Here is a 15,098-nt window from a genome sequence, read left to right on the forward strand (position 1 = left end):
CCCATTCCTCTTTCCCTCCTGTCCCTTCCCCCTCCTCCCATTCCTCTTTCCCTCCTGTCCCTCTCCTCCTCCCATTCCTCTTTCCCTACAGTCCCTTCTTCCTCCCATTCCTCTTTCTTTCCTTCCTGTCCCTTCCTCCTACCATTCCTCTTTCCCTCCTGTCCCTTCTTCCTCCCATTCCTCTTTCCTTCCTGTCCCTTCTTCCTCCCATTCCTCTTTCCCTCCTGTCCCTATCTCCACCTCCCATTCCTCTTTCCCTCCTGTCCCTTCCTCCTCCCATTCCTCTTTCCCTCCTGTCCCTTCCTCCTCTCATTCCTCTTTCCCTCCTGTCCCTTCCCTCTCCTCCCATTCCTCTTTCCCTCCTGTCCCTTCCCCCTCCTCCCATTCCTCTTTCCCTCCTGTCCCTTCCTCCTCCTCCCATTCTTTCCATCCTGTCCACCTTCCTCCTCCTCTCATTCCTCTTTCCCTCCTTCCTCCTCCTCCCATTCCTCTATCCCCCCTGTCACTTCTTCCTCCCATTCCTCTTTCCCTCCTGTCCCCTCCTCCTCCCATTCCTCTTTCCCTCCTGTCCCTTCCTCCTCCTCCCATTCCTCTTTCCCTCCTGTCCCTCCTCCTCCTCCCATTCCTCTTTCCCTCCTGTCCCTTCCTCCTTCCATTCCTCTTTCCCTCCTGTCCCTTCCTCCTCCCATTCCTCTTTCCCTCCTGTCCCTTCCTCCTCCTCCCATTCCTCTTTCCCTCCTGTCCCTTACTCCTCCTCCCATTCCTCTTTCCCTGCTGTCCCTTCTTCCTCCCATTCCTCTTTCCCTCCTGTCCCTTCCTCCTCCCATTCCTCTTTCCCTCCTGTCCCTTCCTCCTCCCATTCCTCTTTCCCTCCTGTCCCCCCTCCTCCTTCCATTCCTCTTTCCCTCCTGTCCCTTCCTCCTCCTCCCATTCCTCTTTCCCTCCTGTCCCTTCCTCCTCCTCCCATTCCTCATTCCCTCCTGTCCCCCTCCTCCTCCCATTCCTCCTTCCCTCCTGTCCCCCTTCCTCCATTCATTCCTCTTTCCCTCCTGTCCTTTCCTCCTCCCATTCCTCTTTCCCTCCTGTTCCTTCCTTTCATTCCTCTTTCCCTCCTGTCCCTTCCTCCTCCCATTCCTCTTTCCCTCCTGTCCCTTCCTTTCATTCCTCTTTCCCTCCTGTCCCTTCCCCCTCCTCCCATTCCTCTTTCCCTGCTGCCCCTTCCTCCCGGTCCCATTCCTCTTTCCCTCCTGTCCCTTCCTCCTCCTCCCATTCCTCTTTCCCTCCTGTCCCTTCCCTCTCCTCCCATTCCTCTTTCCCTCCTGTCCCTTCCTCCTCCTCCCATTCCTCTTTCCCTCCTGTCCCTTCCTCCATCCATTCCTCTTTCCCTCCTGTCTCATCCCCCAACCCCCCCAGCCCCCACCCCACCCCCTACTCCTTCCATTTCTCACATTCCAGCCCTGTTCTCAAGTTGGATTGTTGTTTCTGGCTCTGATGAGGGTGGGGTGGTGGTGGTGGTGATGGAGGTGGAGTCGATTGTCAGCGCAATGGTGATGATGTTTCTCCAGGTGGTGCCCTGTGTTACCCCCCCCCCTTCCCCCCCGACCCCCTTTCCCTTCCCTTTCCCTCTCCCTATCATCATCCATCCCCCTCACCCCCTCCGATCTTACTCTCTACCATTTCTCCTTTACCTGTTGCTTCTCTGTCAGCTGGGTTCTTCGTTCAATTTTGTTTGGATTTTTTTTTTTTCCGGGGGAAGAGAGGTGGAGGGATGTGTTTATTAGAACTTTTTGAACTTCGATCTTTTTTTTGTTTGGATTTTTCTTTCTTTTCTTTAATTCTTATCAAGGGGGTCTGGGATGAAGGGGTATGTGTTCTGAACTATCATTTTATTTGGATTTTTTTTTTTTTTTTCGTTTCTTTTCCGAGGGGTGGGGGTGGGGGGTAGCGTTCAAATGGTGTCTGTTCCATTAACTTTAATTTGTGTGTTGTTGTTGTTGTTTTCTTTTGCAGGGGTGTGTGTTGGGGTTTGAGGGGTGTGTGTGTGTGTGTAATTCTGAACTTTTCATTTTATTAGGAATTTTGGGGTATGGGTGAAAGGGTATGTGTTTAGTTCTGAACCGAGGGCTGTTGGTCCATGGAATTTTGAGTGGTTTTTGTTTAGGTAGAGAAGGCCATTGAGTTATGGGAAGGGAAGGCAGTGGATTTTTTCTTTCTTTCTTTTTCTTTTTCTGTTTCTCAGGGTTCAGTGATATCTTTGTTTCTTTGTTGGTGTTTGTGATATTGGAGGTAGATACCCGCAGGGTGGGTGGTGCTTTCAGTGATCTTTTTCCTTTCTTTCTTTCTTTCTTTCTTTCTTTTCATTCTCTTTTCTTATCCTCTCTTCTTTTTTCTTCTTTTTTTTTTTTTTTTTTTTTTTTTTTTTTTTTTTTTTTTTTTTGAAACTGGAGGTTAAGGATGGCGTCGCTTTGTGCTTTTGTTCTGCGTTGGTGTTTTTTGGGAATTGGAGATGAAGGGATGGGTCCTTGCCTTATGTTGTTGGTGGTGTTTTGGTGGTTGTTTTTAGCGATACCTGTGGCTCTTCTTTGGACTTTTCAGGCCCAGGTATTCCCTGATAACTTCCACTGGTTGACACTGGATATTTTTTTTTTTTTTATCAGACTGTGCTGCTCTGGCTGTGTTTGTAAAAGAGAGAAAGAGGGGGGAGGGGGGCAGGCGCGGGGGTGGGGTGTGGGGTGGGGGGGTATTTGTCTGGGTGTAATAGAGCAAGCAAAACAATACATTTTTACATCTAGTCCTCAAGGGACGATCAGGAGTTGAAGAAAAGAAAGGGGGGAAAAATCTGAAGAAAACAAGAAACAACAACAACAAAATATTGTCATCAAAACAGCAGTCCACCCCTCCTAGGGCAGGAGGTCTCCCCGGTTTCAGCCCGAAAGGAAGGAACGTAACTTTTGCTAAACAAGCAACAACAACAACAACAAGAAAATATCGTTATCAAAACAGCAGTCCACCCCTTTCTGCAGGAAGTCCCCCCAGTTTCAGCCCGAAAGGAAGGAGCGTAACTCTTGCTAAACAAGCAACAACAACAACAACAAAAAAATATCGTTATCAAAACAGCAGTCCACCCCTCCTAGGGCAGGAGGTCCCCCACCCCCCGGTTTCAGCCCGAAAGGAAGGAACGTAACTCTTGCTAAACAAGCAACAACAACAACAAGAAGAAAATATCGTTATCAAAACAGCAGTCCACCCCTCCTTGGGCAGGAGGTCCCCCCACCGGTTTCAGCCCGAAAGGAAGGAGCGTAACTCTTGCTAAACAAGCAACAACAACAGCAACAAGAAAATATCGTTATCAAAACAGCAGTCCATCCCTTTCTGCAGGAGGTCCCCCCGGTTTCAGCCCGAAAGGAAGGAGCGTAACTCTTGCTAAACAAGCAACAACAACAACAAGAAAATATCGTTATCAAAACAGCAGTCCACCCCTCCTAGGGCAGGAGGTCCCCCGGTTTCAGCCCGAAAGGAAGGAACGTAACTCTTGCTAAACCAAAAAAACAACAACACGAACAAAAATTTCCACACAAAATCATGGCAGTGGCCGTGCGTGTTGTATTGTATGCCGGGTCTCTTTTGCCGGAAACCAACAGTGAGTTGTGTGGAAGGAGTGATGATGACATTGCTTGGGCCCTGGCTATATATGTCTTCATCTGGAACCCATAGGATGGGGCACAAGAAATGAAAGGTGGGGTGGGTGTGGGGGCAGGGGTGGGGAGTGAAGAGAGATTTGTCAGCCTGCGGGATGTTGTGGCTGCCTGCCCGCCCGGGTCCACTTCCTTTGTGTTAGCTGTGCTTTACTATGTGTGTATGCATATGTATGTGTACATAACTACATGCATGTATATGAATGTTGTTGTGTGTGCGTGAGTTTATGTAAGTTTGTGCCTGCCTGTGTGTGCGTATGTGTTAGGGTAGCTGTTAGATACACATGTATGTTAAAATGTGTGTATGCAGCGTGTGTGTGTGTGTGTGTGTGGTGTCACATTTTGGTGTGTGTATGTAACATAGATATGTTTTTTTTATTAACAAAAGCGTTTTTGTAAAGCACCTAGAGCAGATTTCTGGATAGTGTGCTATATAAGCATCCATTATTATTATTATTATTATTATTATATGCCGGGTCTCCTTGCCGGAAACCAACAGCGAGTTGTGTGGAAGGAGTGATGATGACATTGCTTGGGCCCTGGCTATGTCTTCATCTGGAACCCATAGGATGGGGCACAAGAAATGAAAGGTGGGGTGTGGGGGCAGGGGTGGGGGTGGAGAGGAGTGAAGAGAGATTTGTCAGCCTGCGGGATATTGTGGCTGCCTGCCCGGGTCCACTTCCTTTGTGTTAGCTGTGCTTTACTATGTGTGTATACATATGTATGTGTACATAACTACATGCATGTATATGAATGTTGTTGTGTGTGCGTGTGTTTATGCAAGTTTGTGCCTGCCTGTGTGTGCGTATGTGTTAGGGTAGCTGTTAGATACACATGTATGTTAAAATGTATGTATGCAGCGTGTGTGTGTGTGTGTGTGTGTGGTGTCACATTTTGGTGTGTGTATGTAACATAGATATGTTTTTTTTTATTAACAAAAGCGTTTTTGTAAAGCACCTGGAGCAGATTTCTGGATAGTGTGCTATATAAGCATCCATTATTATTATTATTATTTGCCGGGTCTCCTTGCCGGAAACCAACAGCGAGTTGTGTGGAAGGAGTGATGATGACATTGCTTGGGCCCTGGCTATGTCTTCATCTGGAACCCATAGGATGGGGCACAAGAAATGAAAGGTTGGGAGGGGGTGGTGTGGTGGGGTGGGGAGTGAAGAGAGATTTGTCAGCCTGCGGGATATTGTGGCTGCCTGCCCGGGTCCACTTCCTTTGCGTTAGCTCTGCTTTACTATGTGTGTATACATATGTATGTGTACATAACTACATGCATGTATATGAATGTTGTTGTGTGTGCGTGAGTTTATGTAAGTTTGTGCCTGCCTATGTGTGCGTATGTGTTAGGGTAGCTGTTAGATACACATGTATGTTAAAATGTATGTATGGAGCGTGTGTGTGTGTGTGTGTGTGTGTGTGTGGTGTCACATTTTGGTGTGTGTATGTAACATAGATACGTTTTTTTTTATTAACAAAAGCGTTTTTGTAAAGCACCTAGAGCAGATTTCTGGATAGTGTGCTATATAAGCATCCATTATTATTATTATTATTATTATATGCCGGGTCTCTTTGCCGGAAACCAACAGCGAGTTGTGTGGAAGGAGTGATGATGACATTGCTTGGGCCCTGGCTATGTCTTCATCTGGAACCCATAGGATGGGGCACAAGAAATGAAAGATGGGGAAGGGGTGGGGGGGGGAGGTGGAGAGGAGTGAAGATAGATTTGTCAGCCTCCGGGATGTTGTGGCTGCCTGCCTGCCTGCCTGCCCGGGTCGGTCGGTCGGTCTGTCTGTCTGTGTGTCCGTCAGTCGGTTTGTGTCACGTGCCTTAGCGTTGTTGAAAGGTGAACTTCGTTGGGGCGGGAGGGGGGGGAAATGTCAAGCACTTGCAGGTTGGTTAACCTACTATATACTCTGCTCGGGAGAAAATGCTCTCTGTTATGCTCCTCTCTCTCTGTTGTTTGTCTCTGGGTTATCTCTCTCTCTCTCTCTCTGTGGTGTCTCTGTGTATCTCTCTTATCTCTGTCTCTGTATCCGTCTGTCTGTGTCTCTCTGTCTCTGTCTTTCTTTCTTTCTGTCTGTCTGTCTGTCTCTATCTCTCTCTCTCTTTCTCTCTCTCTCTCTATGCTGCTATTTGTAATAGATGTAGATTAGCGAGGACAGATTGGAAGAATAGGCTGTGCCTAAAATCTTAATCCTTGAATAAAAACGTTTTTGAGTTGAGTTCTATCTCTCTCTCCCTCCCTCCATTTTCGCAAACGTTACTTCTCTTTGTGTACATTTTCGCAAACTGTTCACTCTCTCTCTCTCTCTCTCTCTCTCTCTCTCTCTCTCTCTCTCTCTCTCTCTCTCTCTCTCTCTGTCTCCCTCTCTGTCTTGTCTCTCTCTCCATTTTCGCAACTTTACCTCTCTCTCCCCCCCTCTCTCTTCTCCCTCTCTCTCTGTCTCTGTTTCTGTCTCTCTCCTCTCCTCTCTGTCTCTCTCTCGTTTTCTCCATTTTCGCAAACTTAACATGTTCTCTCTCTCTCTCTCCCCCTCTCTCCATTTTCACAACTCTCTCTCTCTCTCTCTCTCTCTCTCTCTCCATTTTCACAACTTTATCTCTCTCTCTCTCTCTCTCTCTCTCTCTCTCTCTCTCTCTCTCTCTCTCTCTCTCTCTTCATTTACGCAACTTTACCCTCCCTCCCTCTCTCTCTCTCTCTCCTCTCTGTCTGTGTCTGTCTGTCTGTCTGTCTGTCTCTCTCTCTCTCTCTCTCTCTCTCTCTCTCTCTCTCTCTCTCTCTCTCTGCTTCTCACTCACTCTCTCTCTCTCTCGCACTCTTCCCGTGTGCCTGTTTGGGTTTGTTTTGGGGTTTTTTTTTTCTCAAAACTGTAGTGCATCTTTATCGACACAGAATACATAATGCTGCTGATCTAATTTGCCCAACTCGACAATATATAAGTTAGAAAAAAAAACGAAAGAATATTTCGTCCGAACTTGACCTGTCCCGCTTGATTTAAAGAGTAAAAGTAATTAACCCGCCTAACTTCTGTAAATGACCCATTCAGCTTTGGATTAGCGTTCCTCTTGGCATCGGGGCATGAAGAGACTGTACGTAATTTGTGCTGTTATTTTCATACCCAGCCATGAAGTATGAAGTACAGTACGAATTGATATTGTTATATACAACACAGTTCAGAACAGTACAGTGGAACAGTATACAAATGATACTGTTAAAAATACAATGCGGTGTTTCTTCTTCTTTCTTTCTTTCTTTCTTTCTTTCTTTTTCCCCCCCTTCTCCATCTTCTTTTCTCCTCTTCCTCCCTCCTCTTTTTTTTTTTTTTTTTTTTTTTTTTTACTTCTCCCTCCTCCTCCTCCTTTTCCTCCTCTTCGTCCTCCTCCTCCTCCTTTTCTCCTCCTCCGTTCTTTTTTTTTTTTTCTCCTCCTCCTTTTCCTCCTCCTCCTCCTCCTTCTTTTCTCCTCTTCCTCCTCCTTTTCTCCTCCTTTTCTCCTCCTCCTCTTCCTCCTCTTTTTCTCCTCCTTTCTCCTCCTCCTCCTTTCTCCTCCTTTTCTCCTCCTCCTCTTTTTCTCCTCCTCATCCTTCTTTCTCATCCTTCTTTTCTCCTCCTTTTCTCCTCCTCCTTCTTTTCTCCTCCTTTTCTCCTCCTCCTCCTTTTCTCCTCCTCCTCCTTTTCTCCTCCTCCATTTCTCCCCCTCGTCCTTTTCTCGTCCTTTTCTCCTCCTCCTTCTTTCTCCTCCTCGTCCTTCTTCTTTCTCCTCTTCCTCCTCGTTCATAAATGCAATAAGTACCTTACAATACCTTAAAGTACAATTGAATACGGTACAGGACAAGAAAACCACGATACACTAGTATTATGCAGTATAATTCAACATGGTACAGTTCAGTACAAAACAGGACAATGCACTGTAATACAAGAGAAAACAGTCTAATTCAGTACAGTACAGTACAGTAACAGTGAATACAACACAACACAAGGCAGTGGAATACATTATTTTTAACAAACAGCATTGGCCAGCTGTCCCTCAGATCCCCAAACCCCTCACACACACACACACACACACACACACACACACACACACACACACACACACACACACACACACACACACACACACACACACACACACACACACACACACACACACACACTCATACAGACGTGGCCCTCACGACAATCCCTCCAAGTGGGCGCGCAGCACCATAACTAATAACACACAACAAGGCCCTACCTTGCTTGCCCAGCATCACACACACACACACACACACACACACACACACACACACACACACACACACACACACACACACACACACACAGCGAGTCTTCGTCATCGTTGTAAGGCATGCAACAGCAACTACAACAACAACAACAAAAACAAAACAAAACAAACAAACAAACAAACAAAAACTACTTCACCTGCAATTCGTTCCTTCATACCTCCCAATGCTCCCCCCCCAACATTCTCTCCACCACCACCACCACCACCACTACCCCCCAACTCCCTCCCCCACTCCCCCACTCCCCTTCTTCGGAACAACTCCTCATCACTTCTCTCCGTCACTGGCTGGCATGGCCTGACTTACCTGTATGTGTGTGGGAGGGGGGAGGGGGGAGGGCGTGGGGGGGGAGGGGGGATGAAGTGAGGAAGGAAGGAAGGGAAGAGAGGTAAAGGGGAGGGGAAAAAAGGAAAATGCTTGGTGTGCATGTAGGCGTGAAATAGAGCAAGTCCACCTCCACCCCCTCCCGTTCAACAGACCGCGACAGACAGACAGACAAGTTCACAGTCGGCTGCTCCCTCCCTCCCTCCCTCCCTGTCTCCTTCCCTCCCGTCCTTCCCAAACCTCAGCTGATTGAGGGGGAGGGGGGTAGGGAATGTGGTGGTGGTGGTGGGAGGGAGGGAGGAGGGAGAGATGGCGGAATGCTGGCATGGGATCACAGAGGCTTGGAGCAAAAAAGGGGGAGAGTAGAGAGGCTTCACACCACATTGCAAGCGACTACAAGATGTGGCAGCAAATTACAGGCCAGTGCATGTATGTATGGCGGGGAGGGGGGGGGGACGGGGATGGGGGGGGGCCAAGCGGGTATGGGGGAGGGTTGATGGGTGTAGGGGGGGGGGGAGTTTGCCAGTCACGGTTGTCTGGGTCAGGGGAACTCACCCCACTGTGCCATGTATTTAGCTGTTTGTTCTCTGTGTGTGTGCTGCGTGTGTCAGTGTGTGTGTGTCAGTGTGTGCGTGTGTGTGTGTTTTGTCTTGTCTTGGTGAGGGTGGGAGGGGGGTGGGACAATCTAATCTATTTATTGTTTGTGATTGTCGAGGTGTTTTTTGGTTGTTGTTTTTGGTTTTTGTTGTTGTTTCAGTGGCATCTTGGCATCCCCTCCCCTCCCCTCCCCCTCCCCTTCCCCATCCATGCCCCTTGCACTGGGTCTGCTCAGCACTGAGATTTGTCTGTGTGTGTGTGTGTGTGCTGATGGGTGGGTGAGTGGGGGAGGTGTTGGGAGGGTGGTGGTGGGGGATGGGAGTCATCTCCCGCTGTTGTGTTGTTCAGGGTTTACTTACTTCAGTCTGTGGGGGTGTGGGTGATTGTGTTGTGTAGGTGAGGAGGAGGAGGGAAGGTTGCACCATGTGTGCAGGTTCGCTCTTTTGATACGACTGTTAAGAAATGTGTTGGAAAATTGTGATTGAAAGTGGTTTTTGTTGTTAATGCTGTGGAGGGTTTTTTGGGTTTTTTGTGCTTTTTTCTTGTTTGTTTGTTTGGGTTATTCTTTCTTTCTTTGCGATAGAAACTGACCTGGACAGGTTGAGTCTTGCGTCCTGCCGGGTTGGGTATATAGTTGCTGAGTTTAAAGTGGCTTAACTCTTTCCATACGAACGGCGAAAGAGACGACGTTAACAGCGTTTCACCCCAATTACCATCATCAAAATATTGCAAGCGGAAGACTCTTATACTGAAGACGTTGAATGTTGACAAAGAATACCACAATTCTGACGACGGAAGCTAAAGGTTGGGTCATTCAGACACCCACTGGACATCCGAGGGGTCTGTGTAGAGGAGAAGAGATGACTGGCCGTACTGAGTGAGTTAAAATGGCTTAACTTTTAGTTTAGGTAATGTTGTTCAGTGCTTGGGTGATGATTTGGAGAGGGTGTCGTTGCTGGAGGGAGTAGAGTCCTATACGGGGAGGTCCATCTGGCATTCGCTTGTGGTAGAAAAGATCGGTTATGAAATTTTCAGAATGTTAACTAACCCCAGCCTGACAGGGGTGGTCGGAACGTGCGCTTCGAAGCGGTGAGAGAATGTCGTGAGCGTGATCACCCCGATCTCTCAAGGACAGCTGCATACTGTGTTCAGAGGATGTGTCTCCGTTTGTGTAGAAGGTTGGTGACCTGACTTTGTGCAGGCAGAGACCTCGCCGTGTGTGTGTCAGGAGGATTGGCTGGCAGAGATCTCTGCTGTATCGAGATAATTGTTTTGCAAAGGCTGCGCCATGTTTGAAGGTAATCGCTTTCCAGAGACCACATGTTGTCAACATTGTGAAGACCTCACTATGTGTGGAGACCGTGGATTTTGCAAAGTGAATCAAGATAATTGCATTGCAAGGATCTCACCACCATGTGTACGTGTCTGGATTATCACTGTGCACAGATCTCACCATGTGTCCGGATAATCATTTTGCAAAGATCTTGTCATGTGTTGTTGAGATAACTCCTACACAAAGAACTTGCGTGTCAAGACAATCATTTTGCAAAGACCTCATCATCACGTGTCAAGATAATCAGTTTGGCAAAGATCTCACCACGTATCAAGACAATTGTTTTGCGAGGATCTTGTCATGCGGAGGAGGCCTCGTGCATGTGCAACGCAACGACAATGGCCGAGGAGACAACTCTCAGCGCCCTGTGGCAAAACGAGAATCGCCAGGTGACAGTAAAGCGCGGAACAGAAGACTGAAGCCGATACATGGAACGCAGAACTGTCTCTCCCTGCCTGACTGTTGAGGCGTGGACACTGTGTGGATAGATTGTGAGAGAGAGAGAGCACACACACACACACACACACACACACACACAGCCCAGCCAGGAAAAAATGTCTGTGTGTAGCCTGGACGACAGCGAGTTGGGCATGGACAAGGAGTACGACCTGCATGCCACCTGCAGTGTCACCACACAGGTAAGTGACCACTGGGCCCAGCATTGTCGATTGCCAGCTGTTGGTCTTGTCTTGTCTTTTTTTTGTCTTTTTCTTTTTTTTCCCCCCTGAATAGGTTTGGTGATCTTGTGCTCAAGCACGGGGAAGTCTTGCTTTGGGTTCTTGCCGATCAGCGCGTGATTTGTTCTCCAGTCGTGGATTTAAAAAAAAAAAAAATTTTTTTACAAGTTCTTTTATGTAGGCTGTCTAATTATGGGAGCATGATGACAAAAATTTGTCTATTTTTGATTTATTTTTTATTTATATTTTGTTGTTGTTTTGTTTTGTTTTTGTTTGTTTTTGTTTTTTTGTTTTGTTTTGTTTTTACACCTAACCGTTCAGCTGTATTGACTGCGGTCCTTTCATCCTATTATTTTCTTCTTCTTTTTTTTTCTTTTTTTTCAGAATACATAATACACGGTTTCAGTTTCAGTATCAGTAGCTCAAGGAGGTGTCACTGCGTTCGGACAAATCCATATAAGCTACACCACATCTGCCAAGCAGATGCCTGACCAGCAGCGTAACCCAATGCAAGCGCTCAGTCAGGCCTTGGTGATAATAATAATAACACAGATAGCATCAAGAACCCACACATGACTGACACCAGTGGTGGTTACACATTCACCAAATATATTGAACATTTTGAAGTCAGAAATCAAAAAATGGCCTGAACGATATTTTGTTGTGGTGGTGGGGTTTTTGTGTGTGTGTGTGTTTTTGTTTTTGGGTTGTTTGGGTTTTTTTTAACTCTTTCCATACGAACGGCGAAAGAGACGACGTTAACAGCGTTTCACCCCAGTTACCATCATCAAAATATTGCAAGCGGAAGGCTCTTATACTGAAGACGTTGAATGTTGACAAAGAATACCACAATTCTGACGACGGAAGCTAAAGGTTGGGGTCATTCAGACACCCACTGGACATCCGAGGGGTCTGTGTAGAGGAGAGAGGAGGGGACTGGCCGTACTGAGTGAGTTAAGGTTAAGTATGGTGCATCTTGGATATATGTTTGTGTTTTGTAATGTAACCCACCTGACTGCCAGAATCAGAGAAGTTGAGTTGGAACATTACCATTTTGGTGGGTGGGTGGGGGCGTGGCCGGGGGGAGGGGGGGGGGAGCACTCTGAATTTCACTCAGCCAAATCTATTGTGACAGTTTCAGTTTCAGTTGCTCAAGGAGGCGTCACTGCGTTCGGACAAACCATATACGCTACACCACATCTGCCAAGCAGATGCCTGACCAGCAGCGTAACCCAACGCGCTTAGTCAGGCCTTGAGAAAAACAACAAAACAAACAAAAAACAAAAACAAAAAAAACCAAAAAAAACAAAACAAAAAAATTGGGGAATAAATAATAGATAAGCTTACATAAATAAATAAATAAATGAATAATTTTTTTTTTTTTTTTTTTTTTTTAATCATTTTATTAGTATTACTATTATTATTACTACTACCTTTTTCTATATTGTGACAAGAAACTAGTACATGTATACAATACAATGCACTACACTACAGTAAAATACAGTGCAGTACAGTGTCTCACACACACAAAGACTCGTGCTAACTCCAGTGGACTGTCACCTCAGGATTATTATTATTTATTTTTTTATTTATTTGTTTGTTTATTTTCAAGCTTTCATCTTTTGGCTCAATTCCAATTCTTCCACCGGCCACAAGAATGACAAGCGATGACAATCATTTGCATTTTATTCATGCACTATAGATAAAAAATGGAAAAAAAAATTATTGTTGTTGCTAGTTTGTTTTTTGTTGTTGTTGTTGTTGCTTTTTTTCCTTGTGAGATGATGTTTGTTGAGAATCAACCGACATTTGAAGGACACATGCTGCGTGGAACACGTCAAGGATTATTATTATTTTTTTATTAATTTATTAATTTCTTTTTCTTTTTTTCTTTTTTTTTTTTTTTAAAGCTTTCGCATTTTGGCTTTTGTCCCAGGTCTTTCTTGTGCCTGCATGAATGACAGTAACTTGCGTATTATTCATGCATCATATTCAGTTGGTTTTTTGGGGGGGTTTTTTCTTGTTTGTTTGGGGGGTTATTTTGGGGAGGTGTGGTGTTGTGGAGGAGGAGGTAGTTGTTTTGTTCAGAAAATGATGCACAGACATTTTGAAGGACATACGCTATGCATGGAACACTTTTTTTTAAAGTTGAATGCCCCCCCATTCACAGAGAGCAGAGAGGAATGGATGGTGTGAATAAAAAGATTAACCCTTTGAGCCCTGACCACCGCTTTACCGGTGGTAGAGAAAAATGACATAATGCCTAGCCACCGGTTGAGTGGTGCGTAAACACTTGTGTCGTGTTTTGCTATTGGTTGACCTATATTGAAGAGCCAATCAGAAAAACCGTAATATTCTGACGTCAGCGAACGTAGTACCAACATGGCCGCGCCTTTTCACTGTGTTTTGTGCATGTGCTTTGGATAAAATAGATCGATTTCAGTATGTCAACCAATAGCTAAACACGACACAAGTGTTTACGCACCGCTCAACCAGCGGCTAGGCATTATGTCATTTTTCTCTACCACTGGTAAAGCGGTGGTCAGGGCACTCTTTTTACATCTTGCCGTGACACATTAAATACCAATTATTTGCAAATTTATTTGTAAATTTTGGCTCAGGAGCTCAGGCAGAAGGGTTAAAATTGCTCAGGAACTCCGGGCTCAAAGGGTTAAAACGTCCCATAGCTGTTCATGGCCATGAGGGCAGTGAATTCATATCCACTGTGTCTGGGGGCTTGGGCTTTTTTGGATGGTGGGGCTGATTCCTCTTCTTCTGCTGCTTTTAAACTTCCTTGACCCCCCACCCCCCCCCCCCCTCCCGCCCCCCTTCACCCCCAAAAGAAAAGAAAAAAAAATTATATATTTTGTATATATATATATTTATTAGAACTTCCCTGACCAAAGTCAGGTAGTTAACTTTCCACTCCCAGCCTTGGTATTACTTGTCATTGGGTTTTTTTAGTTTGAACATCTGTATTCACTTTTCTGCTCTTTTTCTCTGTGTGTGTGTGTGTGTGTGTGGGCACCCCCCACACCCCTGCCTCACCACCACCCTTCCCAAGACAAGACAAGGTGCACAGGCACACTCAAGACACACATACACATTCTCTCTCTCTCTCTCTCTCTCTCTCTCTCTCTCTCTCTCTCTCTATCTATCTATATCTATCAACCTCTCTCTCACTCACTCTCTCATTCACACGCTCACACACACGCACACACACGCACACGCGCACACACACACACACACACACACCAATAACCGAACCCAACAACCCGCAGAGCTGTTCATTATGATAATACACCTATCACCACTCATCACTTGGCTGTTATGCATTTGTATTAGAACTGATAGAAGGGAGATAGCTTCATAACTGCTGCGACTCGCTTTATTAGTGCTGAATCAAGATTGGGAAATGTTGACATCTGGATGCACAGTTTCACTGATATAATGCCATATATCACCAGTGCCAAAAGATTGTTTTTTTGTGTTTGTTTTTTTATCAGAATAATCCTTTCTTCTTCTTTGGACACACCGAAAAACAACACACACACACACACACACACACACACACACACACACACACACAGGACAACAAAATATCAATTTTCTGTCAGTGGGAGTACATTCAAATCATTAGTAAATAAAATTATGCTGGTGATACAGTAGTCAGAACCTCCGTGTACAATGAATGTGCAAGGTGAACAACATTTATAATAGTTGTTTTTTGGGGGTTGGTTTTTGTTGTTGTTTTTTTTATATATATATATGGTATAAATACTGATTCGATGAAGTGGGTTGCTTCTGACATCCAAAACAGTGACCCAGAAGGCAAGAGATTGGAGTCTGAGGTTGTTGTTTTTTTTTCTGTCAGTGAAATGTTTGAAATAACATTTATGCTTAAATTTTACTCTCTTTTTTTTTTTAACAAACTCAGCCAAACCGATGAAAAACAAAATTATATTGATAAACTTAAAGAAAATGAAATTCACACACACACGTGCACACACATGCGCGCGCGCACACACACACACACACACACACATATGTATACAAATGCATGCACTGTCTGTAAATGTTTGTCATCATAACAGCTGGCAGAGAATTCTGTTTAGTCTGAAGTTGAACAGTGATGTATCATGCTTTTCTTGCTTGTATGTGGTCAGAACAGACTGATTATT

At 45.5% G+C, this 15,098-nt stretch overlaps 1 protein-coding gene across 2 annotated transcripts in view; it reads left to right on the plus strand.

Annotated features, from left to right (window-relative positions):
• Window positions 1-15,098, plus strand: part of LOC143277864 (colorectal mutant cancer protein-like) — a 124,175-nt gene that overhangs the window by 69,964 nt on the left and 39,113 nt on the right. The window contains exon 1 of one of the 2 annotated variants that reach the window (XM_076582805.1): window positions 9,980-10,878. The exons of the other annotated variant lie outside the window; for it this stretch is intronic. Within the exon in view, the coding sequence (XP_076438920.1) occupies window positions 10,795-10,878 (84 nt within the window). The 5' untranslated portion in view covers window positions 9,980-10,794. Of the gene's footprint in view, window positions 1-9,979; window positions 10,879-15,098 lie in introns of those variants that run through there. 2 annotated transcript variants of the gene reach the window in all.

Source organism: Babylonia areolata, chromosome 35 (genome assembly GCF_041734735.1).
Source record: "Babylonia areolata isolate BAREFJ2019XMU chromosome 35, ASM4173473v1, whole genome shotgun sequence".
Classification (NCBI taxonomy): Eukaryota; Metazoa; Mollusca; class Gastropoda; order Neogastropoda; family Buccinidae; genus Babylonia; species Babylonia areolata.